Genomic DNA, 27,732 nt, shown 5'->3' on the forward strand with positions numbered 1-27,732 from the left:
TCCCCCTGCTTGTGTTCCCTCTCTCGCTGGCTGTCTCTATCTCTGTTGAATAAATAAATAAGACTTTTTTTTTTTTTAAGATTTTAAGTTAATTGGAAAATAGGAAAAATAGTATTTTGATCAGAATTTATTTTTTAAGCTTAAATAGCTGTCAGGGTAAGTGTCATTAGCTGAACCCAACGGTGGAAGGTAATTGCTTTGAGACAGAGTTCTCTTCGGGGGGTCATTGTATTGCAGTTTTAAAGATTTTCTTTTCCTTTCATGAAGTTGGATTAGTGATGTACAGTTTTAATTTACTCTTCTAAAGTCCTCTTCCTTTCTCCCTTTGAATCCCTCCATTTTGAAGACTCTAGAAATGAATTTTTCCCTAGTCTTTGGACCTAAGGGATGATACAGAAACGTTTTCTTACCCCTTCAAACCTAGTTGCGATGTAAAGTGCTTACCGGGGCCAGGCAGGAGAAGGAAATAGGGACGCTTACTGGATCTGCAGTCGGAGGGATGGCGGGGACTGCCGTGGAAGAGTGTGGAAGGGAGGAAGAGCTTCTAAAGGAGGCATGGCTGCCCAGTTCCAGCCCGTCTGTGCCACGTGAGAATGCACACCCAGGTTGCTCGATCTCCCAGTTTTCTCAGAGGCACAGGAAATACTGATTTCTATATAATATTTCCTGATTTTTGAAAATAATCTTCTGGTCACACAAAACTTGTCCACAAGCTGAACGTTCCCCGTAGTCTGCTGCCCCTAGCAGTCTGCCAGCTTGTTTTGTGCTTTTAGGTGGACGAATTAACTCTCCAGTCTAAAGCTGAGAATTTTTGTTTCCTATCTGTATGTATAAGCCTATAGAATAGGAAGAAATGTGCCGTAGAAATGCATTAGTTGGACACTCGCATCGTGGAAGGTGATCTGTAAACCAGGACTCATGTTTCCTCAGCCACACTGTAGGAGTCTTGACGGTTAGGGGAGCTACTCTTCTCCAGTAGCCTCTGCTGTAGGTTTGTAATGAAGTATTTCCGAATAGATTGACTGGCTTCGTTTTTAGATCATTCATTCCGTGACTTGACTTTTTTTAGCAAATAAAAAGAAACATTGATGAAAAGCATGCCCGGCTCTACCAAACTCTGAATGAAGGCAAACAGCTGGTGGCATCCGTGAGCTGTCCCGAACTAGAGGGCCAGATTGCAAAGCTAGAAGAGCAGTGGTTGGCCCTGAACAAAAAAATCGACCATGAACTGCACAGACTACAAACACTTCTCAAGCATCTGGTCAGGTATGTTTTCTTAGGGATGGATTGCGCTCAGATTTCCATGTGGGGAAAGCCTTCAGAGGGATCCTGTGGTCATCCAGATTTTACATGTGGTCTCCCTGTTGTAACGTTTTTCGTCAACAATCTAAAGCTCTTAGGTCCCTCTTCTGGGCTAAATGGGATCGAGGTTCTCTGAGGTTGGTTTGCTAGACTCAGGATAATATGTAATCAGCTCTCCGGAAACTAGGAATTATATTCTAAAGTTATACATGTTGCCTTTATACCATGATGTCACTCTTTCCTATTCTCCTCCCAAAGTTGTTAAATTAAGAAATATTAATTTTAGCTAACAGAATAGTTTGAAAAAGTCTTCAGAGTTCTTCAGAGTATTTTGTATAGTGGATCTAATCTTGAAGCCCTTGAGGAAGGTAGAGAGCATAGAACATTTGAATCTCCTCATCCCTGCCTCATATGGAACTATCTTAACCTAGTTAAGAGTTTAAAGTTTAAAAGTTAGAAGAGGAGAAGCATTTTGCTTGGATATTTTCCTTCACCTCCAATAAGTATGTTGGTATCGGGCCAACGGTTTATTGTTATACAACTTACACAAATGCTGGTTTTATTTTTACTATAAACAAATCTGTCGAGAACATTTAATGAATAAAAATAATTGCTGTCCTTACCCATGGGTTTATTTTTGTGTAGCTGTAATAAGAAAATGTGTTAGAGTCTAAAAAATGCCCATTTTCTAGATTAGTCATAAGAAAGTCATAGAAGACGCCAGGAGCATCAGATTTGGGGCATGGGATAAAACAGGGGTGTAATCCTTAAAAACATCATGATTTCTCAATAATAGAGCAGTTCAACACAGAAAAACATACAGCAAAATGAGAAGAAAATATGCCAATGACACATATCCTCCATAGAGTATGTTTCTAATTTTCTTTGTCTCTCTCACTTCGCTCCTGTTAGTTATAACAGAGATTCGGATCAGTTAACCAAATGGTTGGAATCTTCTCAGCAAACTCTGAATTACTGGAAAGAACAATCCCTCAATGTGTCTCAGGACTTGGATACAATCAGAAGCAACATAAACAACTTTTTTGTAAGTCGTAATCAAATATGCTCAGATAGTTATTGTCAGAAATAAATATGGGGGGAAATGACCAGGGTTGATAGTGATAGTCTCCGTAATTATTTGTGGGTGAGGGAGAAAACTTGAACTAATGTTATTCTTCAAACTTAGAGCTATTTGTTTATACTGGTCATTTATATATTTAAAATAATGATCAAATAGATTTTTAATTGAGCCTACAAAATATATATAAATTTAAAACTTCCTCTGACATGGGGCATACTTTATAAATGCAGGAAGTAACTCCCTGCTCCCCCCCCCAAAAAAACTTAACAGAATTATTAATTCATAAATGTTAAAGTTAATAAATACATGGTTTTAAATTGTCATACACAGAACTGATATTTCTACTAAAATGTTGTTCTATGGTTTTGAGATTTTTCTTCAAACAAAAGAAAGTATAACTTTTGTAATATAAATTTATTCCTTTCCTGTATTTTTTCTCTCTTCTCCAATTTCATATTTTATAGCAATGATCACTCACCTTGGTATTAAAATGTAAATATTTTAAAATATACTTGAAAACACCTGTAAAGACAAAGGAAAGATTTCAAATATTTTCATTAAAAATTACTTGCATCTAGTTCATTTAATGTGAATTTCGTGTGCTGTTTCTTTTAAAGTTGAAATGATTTGTCTGTTTTTTAAAAATATTAAGCCACTCAGGGAGCAGAAATTCCATCTCTTTTGTTCCCCGTGATCTAATGCCTGGAACAGTGCCTGACACTTAGTAGGAAAAGCTGTGTGTGCGTGCGTGTGTGTGTGTGTGTGTGTGTAGAGATGCATGCAAACATTTGTGATGTGAATTGAGTTCAGTGATTTAGCTTTGGACTCTAACCAGTTATTCTGACTGTTAGTTATTCTTCGCTGTTTTCAGATTCTTAACATTTCTCAAGTTCCAACTGTTTCCTCTAGGAGTTTTCAAAGGAACTCGACGACAAGTCTTCCTTGAAGGCTGCAGTCGTGGGAACCGGGAGCCAGCTTCTCCACCTGAAAGCGGCCGATACGGCCACGCTGAGGGCTTCCTTAGCGCAGCTGGAACAAAAATGGACAATGCTCATAACTCAGCTTCCAGATATTCAAGAAAAACTTCACCAGGTAGGTGTTTAAAGACACAGCATTCAAATTAGCATTCACTTGTTAGCTCACAACGCCTTTAAAATTATTTCTCTGACTCAATAATTTTCATTGACACCACCTATTTTTCGCCAGCACCGCTGAATATAGGTCTTAATTACTGGCCTCTCCTCCAGTGGGATCTTTCTTACCGGAGAAATCAGGCTTAATTACTTTATTTCCCAGTTTATCTGCATCGCTCTGTTACTTTATGTGAAGGTCATTGTCATTGTTTTGGGGTCACGTTTTCTAAGCCTGAATGCTGGGTTTGTTTTTGTGAGTCACCTGCATAATTATGGAACAAGGCCTTTTATCAAACCAGATATCATCTTCAGTGGATGGCCTGATTCATTTTGTCAACGGCAGGTAATTAAATGGCAATCATTTTGTCCTTACAGCTTCAGATGGAGAAACTGCCGTCTCGTAAAGCAATCACAGAAATGATTAGCTGGATGAACGATGTGGAACATCAGACCGCAGATGAGGACACTGAGCATTCACTGAGTTCTGCGTCTCAAGTGAGAAATCTTCTTCAGAAGTACAAGGTAATTAAAAAGAGCCAGAAGCCTTTTCATGAAAGAAGGGAAGTCAGTCGGAAAGGAAATGCGGAACAAAGAGACACGTAGGATGTGACTTAGAAAAACCGATTCTAGGGGTGAGGAATGGGATGTTGGGGGATTCTAGGCAGATGCTAGCAGACTTGTTCTTCTTCTGCCTGCTTTCCTGTGGTAGCTCCCATCACCACAGGACAGAATCCAAGCTTTTCACTGGCTCTGACCCCTCTTTACCTCTCCAGCCTCTTCTTTTTTCAGTCCCCACTTAGTCCCTAGACTCTGCCGGAAGCCAACGAACCAGCTGTGTGTGGTGCTCTCCGCCCTCATGCTTTCTGTGCTGCTCCTTCAGGCTGCAGTTCTCGTGCCCCACGTCTAGCTGTAGAAGTGCTCTCCGCCATCTTCCAGAAGTCTGCTCAAGTATCTCCTGGTTGGGAAATCTATTCCTGACTCTCCCTGCCAGAGGAGCTTACTTTCTGGGATTAGGTGTCTCCATGGTGCTGTGATTATGTGCTTACGTGTCTGTCTCCCCACCTTGACTCAGCTGCTTGAGAGCAGAAGGTACCTTCGCCTCCCTGAAATAGCACACCTAGCCCAATACCTGGCATCCAGTAGATACCAAGTAAATGTTCTTTGCGTAGGAGAACGCGTAAGGAAAAGTTGAGATCCTTCTACAAATAGATGTGAAGGTGGCCTTCGCCGTGATACTTGATTTCATGTAGATTTAGCTAACATCGATCAAGCCACACACAAGCCTTTATTGTGAGCCAGGCAAGTTCACCACAAGGAACACGGGAGATTTCAAAGACCTCACAGGCTGATGGATCGAGCCTCTGGTAGATAGGGCATGAATACCTTGGTCACAAAACATGATGTTAGCAAGGATTTTATTTTTAAATGCTAGCACGTCCTCACTTCAGTGAGTAGTAGAATTTTTGGAGGGTCCACAGGTATATATTCTTACAGGCTCTAGTAACACAGCACATACCACATGATTTTCTTCCTCATACCTCCAGAGAGGTGTTAGAACTTTCCGGGATAAGCCCAACAAGTGTCAGGCTCATCAGAAACCTGCTTGGCCCCCAGGGTATTTTTAGCATTGCTGTAGAACTTAAATCCTCCAAACTCAGAGACCTCGATTGTCCCCAGAGGAACAGAGAAGCGACCTACACTGGCAAAGTTCCTTAATGTCCTGGGTTTTCTGGGGGAGTCTTAACTGGAGACTTCCCGTACTCTCATTTCCATGAGCCTGCAGGGTGGCTCTGAATTCCAGTGGAGCGTGAGGAAGCCACTCACAGGAAGCCTTTGTCAGTCCCTGGTCCTGATTTTAGTTCAGATGATGCAGCCACCAGACCTGATGCCACCTTTGACTTTTCCGTTTGTTTGAAAGCGGCGAGTGTCTGTTCCTAGGCATGTGGAATTCTCCAGGAGACTCTTCACTCAAAGCAGACATTTGGTGGGATTGGGGGGAGGGTAGAAAATAACTCCAGACAGGTGCCCCTCAATTAATGAATGGGAATTTGGTGCACCGGGGGCGGGGTGGGGGGAGTCCGGTGCAGCCTACTTCGGTTCAGGTTTTGGTTGCTTAATTTTGTTTGTTTGTTTTAGGAGTTCAGAATGGAAATGGACTATAAACAGTGGATCGTTGATTTTGTTAACCAGTCATTACTTCAATTAAGCACCTGTGATGTAGAAAGTAAGCGCTATGAGAGAACAGAGTTTGCAGAGCACCTGGGAGAGATGAACCGCCAATGGCAGCGGGTACATGGAACCCTAAATAGAAAGGTGTGCTCCCGTGTCACAGTTTGTGTGATTTGGCCTTTGCAAAATGCCACTTTCTGAAAAATTTTAAAAAGATATTCACATGGTTAACTTACAGTTAAGCCTAATAATCCTTTCCGCAGTAGCCCTTTTGTGAAGCCTATGTTCTGTCTCCATGGGTTCCTATAAAAGAGTATGAAGAAGTTCTTATTTCCTTGAGATTTCTTAGTGGGAAATTGAGTTAGGCAAGTGAAGAGGAGAAATTTTATTTAAGAGGATGTCAAGTGTTACGTGAGACTATTAAATGGTCGGAGATTTTGACTTTATTTTTTTTTTTAAGATTTTATTTATTTATTCGACAGAGATAGAGACAGGCAGCGAGAGAGGGAACAGAAGCAGGGGGAGTGGGAGAGGAAGAAGCAGGCTCACAGCGGAGGAGCCTGATGTGGGGCTCGATCCCATAACACGGGGATCACGCCCTGAGCCGAAGGCAGATGCTTAACCGCTGTGCCACCCAGGCGCCCCGATTTTGACATCTTCTGTGAAAGTAAATGTTCAAAAGTGGCAAAGCTATTACAGCTTTGAAAAGATTATGAAAAAGAAGAAAAATGTATGTGGTCTTTTGGTAGATTTTCATTCTATGGGTCTGAAAATATTAAGAAAACTCATTCTTGGAGAAATATTCAGTATTTATATATAATTGATAGTAACAATTGGTTGATTTCTTTATGTGTAGAGAATGCATACAAAAAGATTTATACAATTAAGATTCAAGTACATGAGTGGACAAAAAACATGGACAGTTCACAAAAGAGCAAATTTATAATTAGTAAATCAACATGGAAAGATTACAACGTCAATTATCAGGCATTCGAAATAAACATCATGTAACATTATACATTTATTAAATTAGAAGAATTTAGTAGAATAAAGATAAAAGCCAAAGCTATCCCATTCATATGCAGATAGTGGCTTACATACCCTTTTGGAAAGCATTTAGAAAATTTCAGGAAAGAGAATAATCATCTTATTTCTTAACCTAGCCGTGCCACCTCTTACACATTTATCTTAAGTAGATAGCCCTTCAAAAAAGGAAAAAATATGCACACAGTGTTCAACATTATTTATACTGGTGAAAAATATAAAATGCCGTAATTTCTAACGATAGAGGAATACTTAATCAAATTATACTGTGTCCATTTGATAAAATATTGGGCAGCCTTTTAAGTTAATATAAGGCCTATGTCATAACCAACCAAGCAAGTGCCTGTGACATACTGGAAAAGGAACGTAAAACTTTACATACGCTGTGATTGTAACCTAATAAAAATCGTGAGCATAGAAATGAGAAGAATCACAGACATTAAAAACAGTCATTTTATTAAATTGGTTATATGTGATATTTTTGATATTGACTTAATTTGTAAGCCATTCTAATGAAGAGTGTCTAGGGAAAGAAAGTTTTCTTAAGCTTTAAGTATATCAATAGATGTTGCTAATATTCAGTGTTTTTTCATAGTATTATGATTTTATTTTGTACAGGTATTATGGAACTCCAATAGCCAGCTTGCTTAGGTTAGCTTTCATTTCAAATGCTGAAGGGGATTTTAGTTCCATTTCCTAATTTATGAATCTTTGTTCCAAAAGTTTTTGGGAAATCTTATGCTAAATATGAGGAATCTGAGAAGAAACAAAATTATTTTGTTGAAAATAACTGCCATGACATTTCCATTTTAAAGCATATGGCTTAAAATAAATTTTAATTTTCTTATTTATAATTTATAGATACAGCATTTAGAACAACTTTTGGAAAGTATCACTGAGAATGAAAACAAAATACAGATTTTGAACAACTGGATGGAGGCACAAGAGGAGAGACTGAAAACTTTACAAAAACCTGGCAGTGTGATCTCGGTGCAGAAGATGCTCCTGGACTGTCAGGTGAGAAGGCACACGGCACCTGCCCACGAGGCGTGGCCAGACTGGTTACGTGGCCATGTTGTTTAGTTGCTACTTCTGCCCCAAGGAGTAGGATACGTGGCTGTACTTTCTGAGGGTCTCCTCCAAATCCCCAGGTACTTTCTTTGTTATGTAAAATAACCATCCATGGGTTTTACAAAATTGCAAAATGCTTTTTTTTTTTTTAAATGACAAGTAGAAGAAGGTATTTTCAGTTATTGTTCCTAAGTCTTGGATGTTACTCCTGAAAGAAAACGTTCAAAGGGCATTTTGATTTGATGTTTTCCAATTTTCGTGTTTTTATTAACTTACTCAACATTTACAAAATTACTCTAAGGTTTCCATTATTTTTAGTGTTTCATTCTGTTTCTTCAGAGGAAAATGATTTTCTTTGACCTGCTGAGTAAGGTGTTCTGAAAGGACCTCTTGTCCCTGGGAACCACTGTCTAAATCACATTTGAGCTTAAAGCTCTTGGCTGTGCCCTTGGTTTTGCTCAGTTGTCATTTGCCGGGTCACTCAGTCTCTTAGATGCCCTCACGCAAGTGTAGATTAATCCTCCTTGAGTACTGCCCGGGTTGTGTCCCTCCCTATTGCAAACGCTCTGGCTGTCCCTGTCGCTACAGCTGGCACTGGTTATGCTGCCTCTGGACCTACTGCATGAGTGCCATGCCCTTCCTCCCCCATTGGGGCTGGAAGGTCAGCTCACACCCCAGTTCTACGGAGAAGGTTCTAGAAGAATACTGGGCATGCTATGGGAGCAGCAGCGCTCATTAGAAGAGATCCTTGCAATCCTGTTTCTAGCCATTTCCATTTAGAATTCCTCCAGCCACCTCAGATTCAGCATACCTCCTGACAGGAAGCTCGCACTCCACAGGTCTGTGCTGCACCCGGTTAGACAGCCAGTACCGGGCAGACATGGAACGGGGACTCGATCTCCTGGACTCTTTCTACTATACCATGATGATAAGCGCTTATTACCTAGACTCTTCTAAAATCTAGATCCACATAGTAATTGAAATTATTGTAAAATCTCATACTGTAGTAATTGCAAAAATTGAATTGAATGTATTGTGATTAAAATGTCTTTAGGTGTGATGTTATTTAATTATGTACCCTAATGGCGTTTTTACTCATAAAGGGGAATCGCCTGTCTCTTACACCTTCTCGTTCTATAATGCTGTGCATATGAAAACCTTTCCCTCTTTCCTTTCCAGGATATAGAAAATCAACTTGCAATTAAATCCAAAGCCCTGGATGAGTTGAGACAAAGTTACCTGACTTTGGAGAGTGGGACGATGCCACTGTTAGAAGACACAGCATCCAGAATTGATGGGTTATTTCAAAAAAGGAGCAGTGTTATCAGCCAGGTACTGGGACTCATTTGAAGTATGCCATTTCTCTTCATACATTCTTTCATCCTTTTTGGTGGTTGTTTAATCACAGAAACTCATGCTGTGGTAAAAACTGAGGAGTTGCTTAGAGAAATACTGAAGTAGAGAAAAGCATTTCAGATCCCCCCCTTTTTTCCCACTGGAGAATTAGAGGTAGAGCCACCAATTCTAACACCACTGGCAGGCTAGAAATCCATTTGGCTATCTTTGTTTTGTCTAATGTACTCACAGACAAGATGTCTCCACCCCCCAGCCCAGCAGAGCATCTGGCCCTGTTTCCTGGCCAGATATGCAGGAGCAGCTAAGAAAAAATACATCAGGAAGGTGCCTCAGGAAGGGAGTGATCCCGTCTCCTGTAGCCTCTTTAAGCTAGAAGCGTGGTCAGCATATGGAGAACTCCAGAGGTGGGGAGAAGCTTAGCATGTGGTGAGGAGAAAGTGAAGAGGAAGAGTATAGAAGATGTCATCTTATGAAAGACATGTTATATATATAATGCTTTTGTTTTGTTTTTTGTTTTATTGAGAGAGTGAGCAAAAGAGAGCACAAGCTAGGGGAGGGGCAGAGGGAGAGGAGGAGCAGACTGCCCCCTGAGCAAGGAGCCCGATGTGGGGACTCAATCCCAGGACCCTGGGATGCTGACCTGAGCCAAAGGCAGGCACTTCACCAACTGAGCCACCCAGGCGCCCTGAAAGACATGTTAAAGTCTGCATTTACCCATTCCAGGAGCAGAGCACCGGGAAAGCAAAGACGGGCATCTCCAGCTATTACAATTTTGATGGTTCCCCACAAATGGAGAGGAAAACTATAAATACTAGCTAGTTATATAGGTGTGTCCATACTTCCCAGAGGTCCTTACTGTGGATTTATTTGTTGTCTACTAAAATCTACTTTTGATCATTTGTTCCAAGAGGGAATTGGAATAACCTTTATGAATGAAACTCATAGGTGACCCTCAGCTTCCTTTCTCCTCCAGAACTCAGGCAGAAAAGTAGAGGTGAGCTTAACATATCTTGTGTGAGTCATTTGTTAAACTTACCTTCTGTGAGGCACTAGGCTCACTGCCAACAATACAAAGATAAAAAAGTAAATGGGTCCTACCCTCGAAGAGCTCACAGGTTACCAGAGGAAACATACTTCAACAGATAATCACAACATAATGAATTATAAAAATGTTGGGGTAAAAAAGATTGAGATAATGCAAGTAAAAAAAAAAAAATGAGGATGGTACTACCATAGAAGGTAGGCTTACAAATAAATGGAATAGAATTAAAAGTCCAGAAATAAACCCTCCCATTATACTCAACTAATTTTTAGACAAGGATGCCAAGACAATTACAGGGTGGGGAGTGGTCTTTTCAAAAATGGTACTAGGAGAGCTATATATCCACGTTCCAAAGAATGAAGTTAGACTTACACCTTCACACCATGTATAAAAATTAAATGGATCAAAAATAGAAGTGCTAGGGGCGCCTGGGTGGCTCAGCGGTTAAGCGTCTGCCTTCGGCTCAGGGTGTGATTCCGGCGTTACGGGATCGAGCCCCACATCAGGCTCCTCTGCTATGAGCCTGCTTCTTCCTCTCCCACTCCCCCTGCTTGTGTTCCCTCTCTCTCTGGCTGTCTCTATCTCTGTCGAATAAATAAATAAAATATTTAAAAAATAAAAATACAAGCGCTAAAACTACAAAACTCTTAGAAGAAAACCTAGGCCTCAATCTCCATGACTGGATTAGGCAATAGTTTCTTAGATATGACACTAACAGCACGAGCACCAAAAGAAAAAATAAACTGGACTTCAACACTAAACACTTTTTTGTTTCAAAGGGCACCATCAACAAAGTGAAGTGACAAACCACAAAATAGAAGAAAATATTTGCACATTTAGGGGCTTGAATCTACAATATATAGAAGACAGATAACCAAAGGGAAAACATGAGCAAGTGATCTGCATAGCTGTTTCTCTACAGAAGATATAAATGGCCAACAAGTACATGAAAAGATGCTCCATATTATTAATCAAGGAAATACAAACCAAAGCCACAGTGAAATACTGCTTCACACCCCCCCCTCCGTCGTGGTAATAATAAGGCAGACGATAACAAATGTTAGCACGGGTGTGAAGACATTGGAACTCCCGTACACTGCTGGTGAAGGCAAAATGGAGCAGCTGCTTTGGAGAACAGTCTGGCAGGTCCTAAAATGTTTAAACATGAGTTATTGTATGACTCGGCAACTTTACTCCCAAGTATCTACCCAAGAGAACATATGTCCACACCAAAAACTTGGACATGAATGTTCATAGCAGGATGATTTATAATAGCCAAAAAGTAGAGACGATCCAAGTGTCCCTCGACTTATAAATGGGTAAATAAGTGGTATATCCATGCGATGGGGTATTATTCAGCCATAAAAAGGAATGAAGTACTGATACTTGCTACAACATTGATGGCCTCGAAAACACGAGCGAAAAGAGGCAGTCACCAAAGACCATATATTGTATGATTCCGTCTATATGAAATGTCCAGAGTAGACAAATTCTCTAAAGAGGAAAGGTAGATTTTGGCTGGGAAAGGGTTGGGGAAGGAGTAACTGCCAGTGGGTATGGGGTTTCTTTCTGGGCTGATGCAAATGTTCTGAAACTGATTATGGTGATTGTGTACTTTAAATAGGTGAGTCGTGTGGAATGTGAGTTATATCTCAATAATGCTATTTTTTTAATTTAAAAAAAATTTAAAAAATGGTCTCTATCCCTAACGTGGGGCTTGAACTCATGACCCTGAGGACAGAATCACATGCTCTACCGACTGAGCCAGCCAAGTGCCCCAAAGTTATTTTTTTTAGTGCAGAAAACACAAAAGCTAGACCATCCATCCATAAGTACTGCAAAGTCAGTAGAGCCTCACCTTTAAGAGGAAGGGCTTTGATTCTCTGTCTAAATAAAAATCCTGGCAGCCCCATTTTCTGTCTGTGTCCCAGGATGTACTTAACCTCTCTATGCCTCGACTTCCTGGTCTATAAAATAGGGATGATAATAATTCTTTCTAACTTTGTAGCAATGCCTATATGACACTCAACGAATGCTGCCATACGGGCTGATCCTACTCTTAACATTTTGAAAGTGTTCCTCCTTGTTTCTAGTGTAGTGAATTTTGCTTAATGGTCTTCTTATCCTTTTCCTCAAACCACATGTGCCATTTCTTTCCCACGACATTGTAATAGTCTAAGGGTTGCCCTTAAGACCACCAGTAGTTGGACCAGCTTTGTATGTGGAAGCCATGAAGGCCTTCTGTGGCCTGGACTGTGGCAGTGCCTTGTGTAGCCATGTGCCTATAGGCACCCTTCTTCCTGAATCATCCCTGCCACCAGAGAGTCCCAGCTTCCATCTATCAGGAGTTCCCATCCTACCTCCTTTTTTTCCTTAGTATCTTTTATTCTTTCTTAATGATAGATTCTTTTCCAGAGCCATTGAGCCCTTATAAAGACATTCGGCCTACACAGTTGCCGATGTGAGGCTGACATTTTAGCATCCCAGGTTGTTTTTCATCTGTCCTTTTTTTGGGCAGGGCTGGAGGAAGCCTGCCTGTCAACACGGATGTGCGTCCTCCAGGTATATGTTAAGCAGAGAACAGAGGGCCTGAATGCAGGCCTGTGTGGTTACATCTGAAAGTTGATGTCCCGTCACAAAACTGTCCAGTTGGGCCAATGTAGTGATCACACTCCATTTCTACTCAAATCCTTATTTAAAATTGAGATATAATTCACATACCATAAAACTCACCTGTCTGAGTGTACAGTTTCATGGTTTTTAGTATATTCACAGAGCTATACAACCATCACTACTGTGTAATTCCAGTACGTTTTTGTCAACTCAAAAAGAAACCCCCATTACTCCTCATTCCTCCCTTCCCTTAGTCCCTGGAAACATTAATCCACTTTCTATGTCTGTGTATATGCCTATTCTGGACATTTCATACACATGGAATCATACAGCGTGTGGTCTTCTCTGTCTTTCACTTAGCATGTTTTCAACATCAATATTATAGTCTGTATCAGAACTTCATGGATGAATAATGTTCCATTGTATGGCTATAACACAGTTTATCCATTGATGGACATTTGTGTTGTTTTCACTGTTAGGCTGTCACGAATCATGCTGTTACGAAGGTTTGTGTACAAGTTTTTGTATGAACATGTTTCCATTTCTCTTGGGTATATACCTAAGAGTGGAATTAGCAGGACATATGGTAACTCTATAACTTTTTGAGGAACTGCCAAACATTTTTCTACAGAGGCTACACCATTTTATGTTTCCACCAGCAATGTATGAGGGCTCCAATTTCTCTACCCTCTCACCAACACTGATTATTATCTAGCTTTGATTATAGCCATCTCAGTGGATGTGAATGACATCTCATTGTGGTTTTGATTTATATTTCTCAAATGACTGTGAATGTTCTTTAGAGCGAAATCTATTCAGTCCTTTGCCCAATTTAATTCTTTGGTTATTTGTCTTTTTATTGTTGAGCTATAAATGTTCTTTATGCAACATACAAACACATATATACTTACATATTCTCAGTTGTATCTGAGATCGTTTACATGCTTCAGCCTCTCACGATTATCAAACATACTAAAGGATAAAATATGCCCACCATTGCATTTCCTCCTACTTTGTACTTGCCTTTTGTTTGGACTGAGCACATGCTTCTCCAATTTATGCTGACTCAAGTGTCAGGTAACAGAGGTAACATTTTACACTTAGAATGCTTTACACTTTTCAGAACATTTTCACAGACGCTATGTTATTTATGTTTTTATTTATTATTATTATTATCTGTTTTGCGAGTAGGGAAACTGACTCAAGGGTTAAATAACTTGCCCAAGATCAGAAAGCTCACTGGTTGTCACGAAATGTATGCTCACAGATTCTGATTCCCCACCCATTGTTCTTTCCCTGGGCTGTCTCATGCTGGGCTGAACTCTGTTCGTGCCATCCATGCCGATCTTTCTGGCCTCAGGGCTCTTTTCCATTCACCTGTTCTAAAACTTAGTCCTCCCTGGTATTTTTCTTTCACTGACCTACCCTTCCCACCTCAGTTAGTCACTGAAATTCCCCCCAGTGCTCTCAAACTGAAATGCCTAAGTTGGATCCCATGGTAGAATCCTTAGAAGGGAACAAAATGATAAGAGAGCCTCTTCTCAGTGATTTTCTATATATGTTTCCACTTCTCATATAGGTCAATGAGCTCAAGACCTCCATGCACTCAGTTTTACAGGAGTGGAAGGTTTATGATAAACTGTATGAGGAAGTGACAATGATGACAATCCGATTCTGGTACTGCATGGAGCACAGCAAGCCTGTGGTTTTGTCATTAGAAGCCTTAAGATGCCAGGTGCAGAACCTTCAGGTAATGTAACCAGATCTTGGCACAGTGCACTGTTGGCAGAAAATCTCCAGTGGAATCAAGCACAGAAGTGGACACAATTGCCTTGGTGCTGTCCACAGAGAAACACAAGACAGTGTTTTAAATAACCTGATCTCTTCCTTCAGTCTCTTCAGGATGAAGCCGAGAACAGTGAAGAAAGTTGGGAGAAACTGCAGGAGGTGATTGGAAAACTCAAAGATCGCTGCCCCTCAGTTGCTGAGATAATCAAAGAGAAGTGCCAAGAGACGCACGCCAGGTATGCTTTAAGATTCTGCTTGAATAACGGAGCAGATATCTTGATCTCAACGACATGGGGTGAGTGAAGTGACAAAGGCTCCGTAAAGTATGTGTAGTTGTCAGAGATAACTGGCTTTGTGCTCTTCTGGTTTCTTCTGCTTTGAGGCATCTAGTTTAGGTAAGATTTGATTTGGGGAAGGCTCTTCCTTGCCTTGTAGGCAGGGTAGCCACTTTGAGAGGTCACGGACTAAGTGGCCGGTGCGAGCCTCAGAGACACCAAAATCCCAGGCAGAGACAGGCTACTGGGTAGTCACATGGACAATCTCTTTCACTGGAAACGTAAGATGGAAGAAAGGGGATGTTATTATTCCTCTTGGGGAGGTGATTTGTGAGGTTGGAAGGAATTATTTGATGAACTGCATGGTCGAAAGCTCCTTCTAGGGACACCTGGGTGGCTCGGTCGGTGAAGTATCTGCCTTCAGCTCGGGACATGTTCCCAGGGTCCTGGGATCGAGTCCCACATCGGGCTCCTTGCTCAGCAGGGAGCCTGCTTCTCCCTCTGCCTGCTTCCCCCTCTCCTTATGCTCTATTTCTCTGACAAATAAATAAAGAAAAAATCTTAAAAAAAAAAAAACAAAAAACTCCTTCTAAGGAGTGTGGCCCTAGTAAATTGCAAGACTTTTATTTTGCTGAGGAGGACATGAAATTTGGCCTAAGGATAATTTGCTCCAGTAACGAGGACATGAAGCTACCCTCCGTGCCCTTCTCTACCCTTCCTCCACGCAAATTCAGCATCTCTGGTAAATCCACCATGAACAAGTGTTGAACGACGGACACCAAATTTATACACCCTGCAGTGGCACCCTCAGCCCGTGATCCAGCCCTTACTGGGAGAAGGGAAGGAGGGAGAGTAAGGAGGAACATAGACGTGTATCTGATGCCACCTTCAAAACATGGCGGTGCAGTTTGCTATTAGAGGGACTCAGTTGTTGCCGTTGCACATGCATGTTCAGTTGTTGGCACAAGAATATATCAGAAGGCTTGCTGAAAAAGGTTGGAGAAAGTAGCATCAAAATGCTAATCTATACATTAACTTAGTAGGTTTTTATAATCTAAATTATATATATGTAAGTTGTATCTATAGCTAATAGACAATTTTATAATCTAAAGTATAGATTAATTAGTAGTTATCTATAGATTAGTAAGATGTCAGGTGGTTTTGTTACCTTCTCTTTATAGATAGGTAGGTAGGTAAGTAGGAAGGTAGGTAGATAAGCTAGACGCAGATGTAAGGATAGATAGATTTAAACATACGTGTTTTGTGGGGTTTTGTTTTCTTTTTATTTTATAATGAGTGTATGTGGTATTTATAATTGGGAAGAATATTGTTAAGAAAAAATGCTGGTCTGGGGCGCCTGGGTGGCACAGCAGTTAAGCGTCTGCCTTCGGCTCAGGGCATGATCCCAGCGTTCTGGGATCGAGCCCTACATCAGGCTCCTCTGCTGGGAGCCTGCTTCTTCCTCTCCCATTCCCCCTGCTTGTGTTCCCTCTCTCGCTGGCTGTCTCTCTCTCTGTAGAATAAATAAATAAAATCTTTAAAAAAAAAAATGCTGGTCTGATAAGATTTTTGAAATGTATAAAAATAAAGCGATTGTGCCATTTTTCACCTTTTCCATCTATTTTGCGGGGTTAAGGATATCATGAAACAAGCATTTTCATGTGCTTTAGGGGTAAATGTAAATATTATAATGCTTCTATATAAAACCATAACTTTAAAAATGTTTACATATTTTTATCCTTTGACCAAAGAATTCTCTCAGAAATCTAGTTTAAGGTCAATGTCTTGAAATGCAGAAAAAGGCCTTTTGACCAAAGTTGTATCTGAGCATTAGATTTGAAAGCAAAAATTGAAAATTACTTCAGTATCCATACTAAACTCAGATTTGGTAATGAAACAAAAACCAGACCATTTAAAGACTATTATGTACAGCCATTTCAAATTAGACTTGTTTTTTTATTACTAATGGGGAAATTTTCAAGTCATATGGGGGAAAAAAGGTACTATAGTCTGTATGTGGAATAAAAACAGTTTCATTCCCACTGTTATATAAGGAGCATGTTGCTTTTGTAATTAAAAAATAAATTTGGAATCAACACAATTTAAATAAGGCCTATTTAACAAACCCCCACCCCAAACCGGGAGCCCCTCTCATGTGGGGAANTATATATATATATATATAATATATATAAAACCATAACTTTAAAAATGTTTACATATTTTTATCCTTTGACCAAAGAATTCTCTCAGAAATCTAGTTTAAGGTCAATGTCTTGAAATGCAGAAAAAGGCCTTTTGACCAAAGTTGTATCTGAGCATTAGATTTGAAAGCAAAAATTGAAAATTACTTCAGTATCCATAGTAAACTCAGATTTGGTAATGAAACAAAAACCAGACCATTTAAAGACTATTATGTACAGCCATTTCAAATTAGACTTGTTTTTTTATTACTAATGGGGAAATTTTCAAGTCATATGGGGGAAAAAAGGTACTATAGTCTGTATGTGGAATAAAAACAGTTTCATTCCCACTGTTATATAAGGAGCATGTTGCTTTTGTAATTAAAAAATAAATTTGGAATCAACACAATTTAAATAAGGCCTATTTAACAAACCCCCACCCCAAACCGGGAGCCCCTCTCATGTGGGGAAGGTTTCATCAGGCATGCAGTTCAGCAGTCTTCTACCTTTACCTAACAGACTTTCGTAATATAATCTTGCCAATCACAAAGTTGGTAGTGCTTGTTGAGAATTATAAGGTCAATGAAATATCCTAGTTTGGACTTGTGTTTATATAATGGTGATGCATTAATATAAACGGCATTTGTGTCTTCTTAACAATCCATCTGCTATTGACTTACGGGTAGAATGTGTGCAGTGTGCTTTTGCTACAATGGGGAGGATGGTCTGAGGGTCCTGTTGTTCGTGTTGTTCTGCCAGGTGGACCCAGGTAAACCAGGACCTCGCAGACCAGTTGCAGAAGGCCCAGAGTCTGCTGCAGCTCTGGAAGGCCTATAACAGTGCTCACATGGAAGCCGCAGCAAGGCTGGAGCAACAGGAAGCAAAGTACCAACAGATTGAAAACATCAACATGTCTGGAAACAACCTGGCAGAGATCCTGACCCCAGCCCTGCAGGATGTAAAGGTGGTCACAGAGCCCATTGGGAAAACCAAGGCCAAGACAGCCCAGCAGATAGGGCCATGACCTGGGGACTAGACAGACCACAGGGACAAAGAAGTGGGTCAGAACAGGTTCATGAGCACCCCATGTAGGACATGAACAAGTCTGGGATGTCCAGGGTTGAGAGGGCCAGGTGGCAGCTCAGAGGTGAGGTCTAGGCAGCAGGTAGCTAGGTCAAGGGCATCTGACAGCACCTTGCTCCAAGTTTCCCCTTTCATTCTAGCAGGTAAATCTCTAAAGCAAAAGCCTCATACAAGGTCTCAGATAAAGGCAAAAGTATCTCAACTGAGATACCCATCTGTGCACTCATCTGCATATCTACTCTTGCTTTAGAAATAATCATGGACTCATGCCACATTAATATGGCTTTCCTATAGGTATAAAGATTTTTAGACTATATTTAAGAGTTGTATAATTTTATCCTCTTGTAATAATGAGTGCCCAGGAAGTGAATACACTCTAGTTTTAAACTGAGTGACCAGATGCATTGTGTACTTTCTGATACTATAGGTCAAATCAAAAAGTATTAATCAGGGGTGCCTGGGTGGCACAGCGGTTAAGCATCTGCCTTCGGCTCAGGGCGTGATCCCGGCATTATGGGATCGAGCCCCACATCGGGCTCTTCTGCTGTGAGCCTGCTTCTTCCTCTACCACTCCCCTGCTTATGTTCCCTCTCTCGCTGGCTGTCTATCTCTGTCGAATAAATAAATAAAAAATCTTTAAAAAAAAAAAAGTATTAATCAGGGGCGCCTGGGTGGCACAGCGGTTAAGCATCTGCCTTTGGCTCAGGGCGTGATCCCGGCATTATGGGATCAAGCCCCACATCAGGCTCCTCCACTATGAGCCTGCTTCTTCCCCTCCCACTCCCCTGCTTGTATTCCCTGTCTCGCTGGCTGTCTCTATCTCTGTCGAATAAATAAATAAAATCTTTAAAAAAAAAAAAAAAGAAACAAATTTCACATACACAGTATTTACAGAGTAGCCTAAAGTCAACTTGATTAATGAGATTCTACAGTCTCTGCAAATGAATCCATTTATGTCATAAAATCTCAGACACAGGACAGAGTTGCACTGATTCATAAAACAGCCTTAAAGCGGATCACTAAAGTGTTCGACGATCAGAACCATGAAACAGAGGAATCTGCCCGCGTGGTCTCTAGTTTCTGTACACTGGCAGCCCCAGCTCTGTTGATTGGTTGTCAGTTTTAGCTCTGTACTGACATGTTTCAGAAGGTCCCCAGTGATGTGCATCATACAACGAAAGCTTAGCTTTTCAGCTCTTTAAAACAAACTAACAAAAAGCCACACCCGCAATTTTAGGGCAGAAATTCTCCTAGATACTGATGGAGTAGCATGGATGGGAATTTGTGTTATGGTAGGAGGAGGAATTGTTTTCTGATCACTGTGTCTTCTCCAGGAGCTGCAACATGATGTACAGAAGACCAAAGAAGACCTTCTCCAGAATTCCACTCTCCTGGATCGACTTCCGCAGCTCCCGGAGGCCAGCACCCACGTGCCCCTCTCCAAACAACTGCACTCCCTCCAGAGGGCTTCTTACTTGGAAAAGATGCTGCTCATGAAGGCTAATGAATTTGAGGTTCATCTCATTTTTCCATTCAAGTTGTAATCCTGGACATTTGCAAGCTACCCTCCATTCCTTGTATCCTATGAAGTAATAGTTTTTAGTGCTTAATGGACTGCTCCTCAGGGAAACCACAGAGTAAAGATGCCCGCACATGACTGTTCAATCACATGGGCCATGGGCAGATCTTAAACAAACGTGTTCTTCATTGAACATGTTAGCTTAAGAAGTGAGCGATTAGATTCCTTATACTCTTCAGATCTCATGGTTATTTGGATCTCCAAATGGGGTACTTGAGTCCTAGAAGTAGCTGCTTAAAGCTTAACCAGCTGTTCTACTCTTTATTCACTTTTTGAAAAAACTTTAGTGCATGAGCTGTCAAAAAGCATAGAAGGCCATAGAGCTCCAGTATCACATCTCAGTATCAATCAGAATAGAACATTTAACTAGCAAGACTGAGGGAGTGGAGTACTCACTAACCCTCCTTTGTATACCCCCTCAGGCAGGAGATCCAGTCATCCCTGAAGGCTCAGTGCTTTGCCAGAGGCACAAAGTAAAAACAAGGAGTCTTCTGAATATTCATCTCTGAATAGTCAAGATAGTAACGAGCTGGGGGGGGGTCTTGAAAATACCTTGAGCTTTATCAGCTTCCAAGACTATGCTTAATTCTGTTATATATGCACATGAAAATGATTTCTAATGAAAATTTCTCTTGTTCTAGTTTGTTCTGTCACAGTTCAAGGATTTTGGGGACCAGTTGGAATCTTTAAAAGGTCTCATTGTGCATGAAGAAGAGAATTTGGATAAACTCAACCATCAAGAGAAAGAAGAAAACCCTGACTTATTCCTGGTATTACCAATATTTGTGTTTCCTTAGGGCTTAGACTCACCATAGGAAAAAAAATAGGCTAATGACTGTGGAGTTATAGAATCTGTGTCTTCACTCGAGCACGGTTATTTATATGCCATTCATTCTTGGCTTTATCTGCCCTAAGGTCTAGAAAAGTACAACAACGTAGCAATCTATTTTAGTAATATGCCACAGTACATTTAGTAGATTTAAAATTTTTTGATATCTTTTCTAATGAGCTTCATTGAACTAGAATAATCTAGGAATTGACTTTCGTGATTAATTGAATTTTTCTGCTTAGCTGAAGATCAAAATAGCCTATTAAATTAATTCTGTAGTTTTTCTTTCTTTATTAAATTAGTGTAAGTAACATAAATTAAAGAATTCTGGATCCTCCAAACTCCTAAGGACCGTTATCCGTAACCCATATTAAGAGTCAGCTAACTGTCGAACACTGTCCAAATCTTGTCTTCCACCTGTTTGTATAAAGTGTCATTGGCACACAGTCATGCCCTTCTATTAATTGTCTATGGGAGTTTTCATGCTGCAGGGGCAGAGCTGAATAGTTATAACAGAGATCATATGGCCCATAAAAGCTACAGTATTTATGATCTAGCCCTTTACAGAAAAAATTTGCTGACCCTGACCTAGAGTACTATGGCAGAGTTCTGTAGTGATAGCGTGGATGTTGTGAAGGATCTTTGCTTAACATATCGTTGACCTAGATGCTGTCCCTGGAATATTTTAAAAATAACATTTTGCTGAGTTTGCTTTCTTGTGATTTCATGTTCTATCAAAATGTGGATGTTTAAGTACCACGCTTTACTAGGGGTATTTTAAGGACTAAATTTTCATTGAATTTGTAGGTAAACTGCATAATCTGTTGAAGGTCAAGTTATTGGCAGAATGCATGGGACTTTTGAAGGTCCTAAATGGGTCCTTTAAAAAAAAAAACTCATTTCCATCTTCATTAAAGAAAAATATCTGACATAATTTTCTATTTCCTGGGCCATTCAGGTGTTGACCACGTGTGCACCTGTTGTTCTAGAAAAGCCACAAGATTGGGAGATCAGGGTTCAGGTCCAGCTCTAATACTAACTGGCCATTTGTGGGCTAGTCATTTACCTATTTAGGACCCAGTTTTCCCTCGTTTTTGGGATAAGGATGGTCTGCAGGATCTCTGAGGCCTTTTCATCATCTAGATATCTTATTGACCTCCAGAAAACTGAAATGTAATTTTTTTTAATAGCACCATGTGCTGGCAATGACAGCCCAATCACCTGATGTTGAACATTTGAATGAAGTAAGCCTCAAGCTCCCACTTAGTGACATAGCCGTGAAGACATTGCAAAACGTGAACCGGCGGTGGATTCGGGCCACAGCAACTGCCCTGGAACGCTGCAGGTCAGAGTGTCCCATCTGTACCATTCCGTTCCAGGGAAGCTAAAGTTAACAGCTTGAGCTCGGCAATGTCATTGTTTTATGACTCTGTTTTGTTCATTTATAAACCTTTGTAGTGAGCTTCAGGGAATTGGATTGAATGAAAAGTTTCTTTATTGCTGTGAAAAATGGGTCCAGCTTTTGGAGAAGATAGAAGACACTCAAGGTGAATGTTGCTGACAGCCTCCCAGCTCTCCTGGAGCAGCAGAAAACATACGAGGTAAATCTTTGCTCTCCGCAGCTTTGTAACCTCACCCTGGGGCAGGAGTCGGGGAAAGATGCTCATTATATTTTGTTTTAAATCTGTCAATCCCAGATACCAAATATATGTCTTTAGGCAGATTCATTTGTCAATTGATTGTTTGTAAAATTCTTACACGTTTCATAAATTTTAACATTTTGTTTTAGTGCTCTATTTTATTAACGAGAGAGCTCCTAGATTTTCTGCAGTAGGTGGAAACTTCTAGCACAACTTTGCTTCCATAGAGTGCAGACATACGAAGAGCCAGCTAAAATACTGCCACTTCATCTTTGATTTTCACTAAATAATTCTCTAAAATACTGAAGCACCTGGTATAATCGTAATTGCAACATTAATGATTGGACAGAGGAATTTCCCTACGCTTGTGCTGATGGACATTTGGAAATACTCTTGGTGGTTATAGGCAGATACTGCATTTTGAAAGTATGCGTGATTAGGTCACTATAATTTTTAAAGTAACTGATTAAAGTCTGCATTGTTGCATTAATGTCTTCCAATGAACCAAAACACCCTGAATGATCTTGATTAAATTACCAAACCTCTTTATATCTTAGTTTCCTTGTCTTTAAATGGGTATGATAATAGTACTTATATCCAAAGGAATAAGTGAGACACACATGTTTTACACAGTGCCTAGCAAGCAGTAAATGCCCAATAAATGGGCAGGCATTAGATGTAGTTATTATTAGGCCTGTTTGCTTCTGAGATTATATCCACAGGTGATGTTGATGTGATGGTTGAGCATTTTTTGCAATGAGGCTCCAATAATTTGAAAATCCTTTCACATGTCCTCTAGGAGCATAGATTTTAATAGATGTAAGTTCCAGGTTCATGAAAAGAAATCTACAAGCTGATGTTTTCTATTTTAACTCCTATACAGATGTTAGAAGCTGAAGTTTCTATAAACCAGACAATTGCTGATTCTTATGTCACCCAGTGCTTACAACTCTTGGACACAACAGAAGTAGAGAAGAGGTAAGCTGTCCGTGGCTTACAATGGTGGGGTGTGTGTGTGTGTGTGTATGTGGAATGTAACACAGTGGGAGCTGGCCTCCCACCACGTGGATCTTGACCCCTTCTGTGACCTGCAGCCATGTCGGTTGATAGACCATCATGGGACCAGTCTCTTGACTATTAGGATGGGGACTTGCTGTGTGGCCATAGAAATGTCAGTCACACTTTTGTGTATGGTGGGAGGGGGTGGCATTAGCAGATAGTAGACGAGTGCTTTGCAAATACCTGCTTGCCAAGTACAGTTAATGAAGTTTTTACCCCAAAGGATTCTTCTGTAGTGCTTTCCTCTCTACCTTTAACATCATGACATTTTGCTATTTAAAAAAATAATTCTTAAGGGGCGCCCGGGTGGCTCAGTCGGTTATCAGCTGCCTTCGGCTTGGGTCATGACCCTGGAGTCCTGGGATCGAGCCCGCATCAGGTTCCGTGCTCAGCGGGGAGTCTGCTTCTCCCTCTGCCCCTCCCCCTGCTCATGCTCGCTCGCTCTCTCTCTCACTCACATAAATAAATAAAATCTTAAAATGCTGCTCTTCCCCGCAGGTAGCTGTCACATAGTTGTAAGAGAAGGGATTTTTCCCTGTGCTACAGGCATGGCGTTGGCATCACTGGGCAGCGCCAGTCAGGCTGAGCAGAGCGCCTTGCTCCAGCTGAACCTGCTCACACAGCTGGTACACACGGTGGGCAGAGCCCTCGGGCACCCTGGCCTCTTCAGTGCTTCTCTAAGTGTCCTGATGATAGCTACTGCTTTCCTCCCCATCAACACCCACAGACCTCTGAATTTTCTTTGAGCATAACTAAGAAATACAGGGTGCATTTATTCCTAGCTCTGAAGTTATAAATTCAGGCTAGGTCCTTGTTCCGGGACAATAAACTAATTTTGATTTGACCAGTGCAGCAAAGCATGACTCTTCCTATAATAAATAAAAGGCCTTATTTATCATGTGATGCGTGTTATTTATCTGGAAAAGAACGAGGTGAGTAGTTGCGGAAAGCCTGTTCTTTATTGCTGAAATTTTGTCAAGTACAAGCTTCAGGTAATTGTTGATGTTACACGGTACCTGGTCATCATTTCCCATTGGTTCAATATTCCGTTTTGCATACAGCATTTGGCATGATGTAAGCTGAAATTTGTTTAAGGGATACAGTTGTGCATGCTGGCAAAATACCAAGTCTTGTGCAGCTATCTCCTGCTAAATGCCTTGTGCTGCCCCTGCCTAAGTTTCCCAACACATTTAAATTGAATGGTACTCAGATTTTAAGAAAGTTTTTTTTCCCCATGTAAATTGTGCACATAAATAGCAGATGTGAGTTTCTATTATGTGTTGCTAGTGATTTTTTTCTACACGTTGATGTCAGGATTCTCTACCGTTTGTTTTTCCCAAGACCGGCATTTATTTCAAAGTTCACAAAACTGAAGGACCAGTGGCAGAGCGCCGCCCAGAGCATCCGGCAGAGGAAGGGTGACATCGATGGGCTGGTGGGGCAGTGGCGGTACTTCACCACCTCCGTGGAGGACTTGCTCCGCTTCCTCACGGACACCTGCCACCTGCTGTCTGCTGTGAAGAGCCAGGACTGCTACAGCCTCCAGCAAACCAGAAGGCTGCTCCGTGAGCTGAAGGTAGTGCGTGCACAGTAGCGCTGTGAGGACTTACGGGGTGGTCGCTGTTTGGAAGATGTTCCTTCGCCTCGGGTTTTATGTTGTGGTTCAGGTGTGTGCTCCGCAGTGGGAGGACCAGCTGGGACACCATAACCCTCTCCAGCCTTGTCCCCAGCCCGGTGCTCTCAGAAACCCAGTCTTATCTATTCATCCCGAAATAGTGAGGCTGTCTTGGGCTGAGGGAGTAGGGGTGGAGTGGAGATGTGGGGGTAGAGTGGGGAAGTTTGAGGTGACAGACTCACACCACGCAAGCTTTTCAGGTACTGAATGGTGAATCACTTCACCACCAGAGTTTAATTTATAAGGAGACTCCTGCTTACTCTGGGAAGGCAGATTCATTTAGGCAACAAAGTTTTATTTTAGTTCCAGTGTAGTTAACATACGGTGTTATATTGGTTTCAGGTGTACAATAGTGAGATTCAGCAACTCCATATATTACTCAGTGCTCATCAAGATAAGTGTGCTCTTACACAACAAAGTTTTCAGTCCGAGGGCTGTTTGATGCACATTGGTTTAAAGTCATTGGTTGACAATCTCTGAAACATGTTCCATTTATCTATAGAACCACTCTTCACTGTAGAGACACAGCGAAATGAAATACCACCCTTTTGAAATCCTGTGCTCTCCTCATTCATTGATCTGGTCATTAGCTATCATCTGAGTATCTGCTCTGTCCCAGTCACTGTTCTAAAGGCCGGGCATGCCGTGTGGACAGAGGAAAGAGCCTGGCTCTCAGGCAGGCAATCAAACAAATTAGTAAACAAACAAGGAAATGCTAATTCGTCTGGTGGGTGGGGGAAATCAGACAAATCCATAAATAAGAAGATACCACATTGCGATAAGGCATGTGTAGGTAATTAAAACAGGACGAGTAACGGAGGGGCCGGGTGGCTCCTTTCAATTGGGTGATCTCTAGGAACGTGACATTTAAACTGGAACTTGAAGGATGAGGAGGAGCCAGCCATGCAAAAATCTGGGGAAAGAGCCTTTCAAACAAAAGGAATGTCTTATGCAAAGTCCCCAAGATGGGAACAAGCTTCACAAAGCAGAGGAACAGAAAGAAGGCTAGTGTGAGTGGAGGAGGGCCGGTGAGTCAGCAGGGGTAGGGAGTGATTTTGAGAGGCAGGTGGGGAGGAGCACTTTGAAGTGTGGAAGCCAAATTATGGTCTTGCCGTAATAGGAAAGCCTTTGAAGAGTCAGTTGGAACACGGGGCAGCATGATACCATTTGTACTTTTCGAAGATCGTCTGGCTGTTCTGAGGGACTGTAGATTGTAGAGGAGCCAGAGGAGAGGCAGGAATCCCAGGGTATTACGTAATTCTTGCAGGGTAACAACAGTCATTGATCATTATCGCTCAGTTCTGGGGGCTGACGGGGCTCAGTTAGGTGGTTCTTGCTTATGGTCCTTCAGGAAGATTCAGTCAGATGGTGGTGGGGGCCGGACTCATCTGAAGGCTCACTCACTGTCATGTCTAGCACTTCGGCTGGGAATACTCAGATAGCCTCATTCTCTTGTGGTCTCCCCATGTGAAGGCTTCTGGTAGCCAGACTTTTACACAGAAGCTCAATAGCTTCAAAGATACATGTCCCAAGAAAGAGAGGGAGAAGCTGTGTTGCCTTCTAGACCTAGCGTCAGAAGTCACATAAGTCACTTCTGCCATCCTTTGTTAATTAAGGCCATTACACGTGCTCACATAAGATCAGCAGAAGGGGACAGAGGCACCACTGCTTGATGGGGGGTGGCAGGGTTCTAGAAGAGACTGGGAATATTGTTGTGGGCATTTTGTGAAAAATACAGTCTGCCATAACCAGTTAGGAGTCCATGTCTATCGTCTTGCATAGTTGTTACGATGGATAAGAAGAGGATGAGCATGGTGAAGATGGAAAAGAATATGTTTGTAATAGTATTTACAAGACTTGCGAATGGTTTAGATGTGGCTGATAAATAAAAATCTAAATCAAGATGGCTCTAGGGTTTTGGCTTGAGCGTCTTGGTGAATAGTGTGCTGTTGACCAAGCTGGGGAAGACTGGAAGAAAAGCAGATCTTTTAAGAAGCTTAAAATGGTGAATAGATGTCTGTTTATTTGGCTATGTCGAGCAGTACCAGATGCTGGAAAGACAAGGGTAGAATGCCAGTATATTCCTTGAGTTGCAGTTTCTCTTATTCGTGTCTGTTCCTGAGAGTACAGTCTCCTTTTTCTCCTTTGCGTTGGGTTACATCAAGTATTCTCAGAAATACCTTTGTAAATCAATGCTCTGTTGATTGTCTTTCTGGTTTTCCATTTTGGAAAATGCCTACATGTCTCCCTAGAGAAATTTGAAGATGAAGGAAATCATATCTAGAATAGGAAAAAACTAAATTTTTTCTCCTGAAACCAAATGCTTTTGAAAGTAGGAGTCAGTTTAAAAGTTTTTACTTCATTTCTGTAGTGGAAATAGGTAGTTTTAGTCTCTTTAAAGAAGAACCAGCATGATATTCAAATGGACCGTGTTAGAGCCGTCCCTTTAATGCATATATTGATGCCTATGGTTAGGTGCCCATGATAAGTTTCAGTGTATATTTTTTGTATTTTATCTTTTTTATTTGTTCTCTCCTTCTTTTGTATCTGTTTAGCATAGCGTGCACATTCTATTCTTCTGGGTTAGCAGTAAGCTGACTCTTACGCAGTGGCAATGGGTATTTGCTCTTAATTTCAGGTCTACTACTCCAGTTGTTTTCTTAATACTTTTAGATCCATGTATCTTGTAGGCCCTTATTCTTTGAAGTATACTTTTTATTTCTCTATTCCTTCTGATCATTACACTAAGAATGTTATTTCTTAACAACTATTGGAAATTATTTTAAGAACGCGTTATTTGGTGTAGTGTGTTG

At 41.1% G+C, this 27,732-nt stretch overlaps 1 protein-coding gene across 1 annotated transcript in view; it reads left to right on the top strand.

Moving 5' to 3' along the window:
• The window catches only part of SYNE2 (spectrin repeat containing nuclear envelope protein 2), a 267,176-nt gene that overhangs the window by 184,589 nt on the left and 54,855 nt on the right, over positions 1 to 27,732 (top strand). Inside the window, 17 exon segments of the mRNA XM_002914161.4 lie at positions 1,070 to 1,266; positions 2,215 to 2,347; positions 3,293 to 3,475; positions 3,892 to 4,038; positions 5,653 to 5,829; positions 7,591 to 7,746; positions 8,980 to 9,132; positions 14,391 to 14,561; positions 14,705 to 14,835; positions 17,814 to 18,018; positions 19,472 to 19,651; positions 20,358 to 20,486; positions 21,736 to 21,890; positions 22,004 to 22,084; positions 22,086 to 22,146; positions 23,069 to 23,163; positions 24,586 to 24,820. Of these exon segments, the coding sequence (XP_002914207.2) occupies positions 1,070 to 1,266; positions 2,215 to 2,347; positions 3,293 to 3,475; positions 3,892 to 4,038; positions 5,653 to 5,829; positions 7,591 to 7,746; positions 8,980 to 9,132; positions 14,391 to 14,561; positions 14,705 to 14,835; positions 17,814 to 18,018; positions 19,472 to 19,651; positions 20,358 to 20,486; positions 21,736 to 21,890; positions 22,004 to 22,084; positions 22,086 to 22,146; positions 23,069 to 23,163; positions 24,586 to 24,820 (2,589 nt within the window).

Source organism: Ailuropoda melanoleuca, chromosome 14 (assembly GCF_002007445.2).
Source record: "Ailuropoda melanoleuca isolate Jingjing chromosome 14, ASM200744v2, whole genome shotgun sequence".
Taxonomy (NCBI): domain Eukaryota; kingdom Metazoa; phylum Chordata; class Mammalia; order Carnivora; family Ursidae; genus Ailuropoda; species Ailuropoda melanoleuca.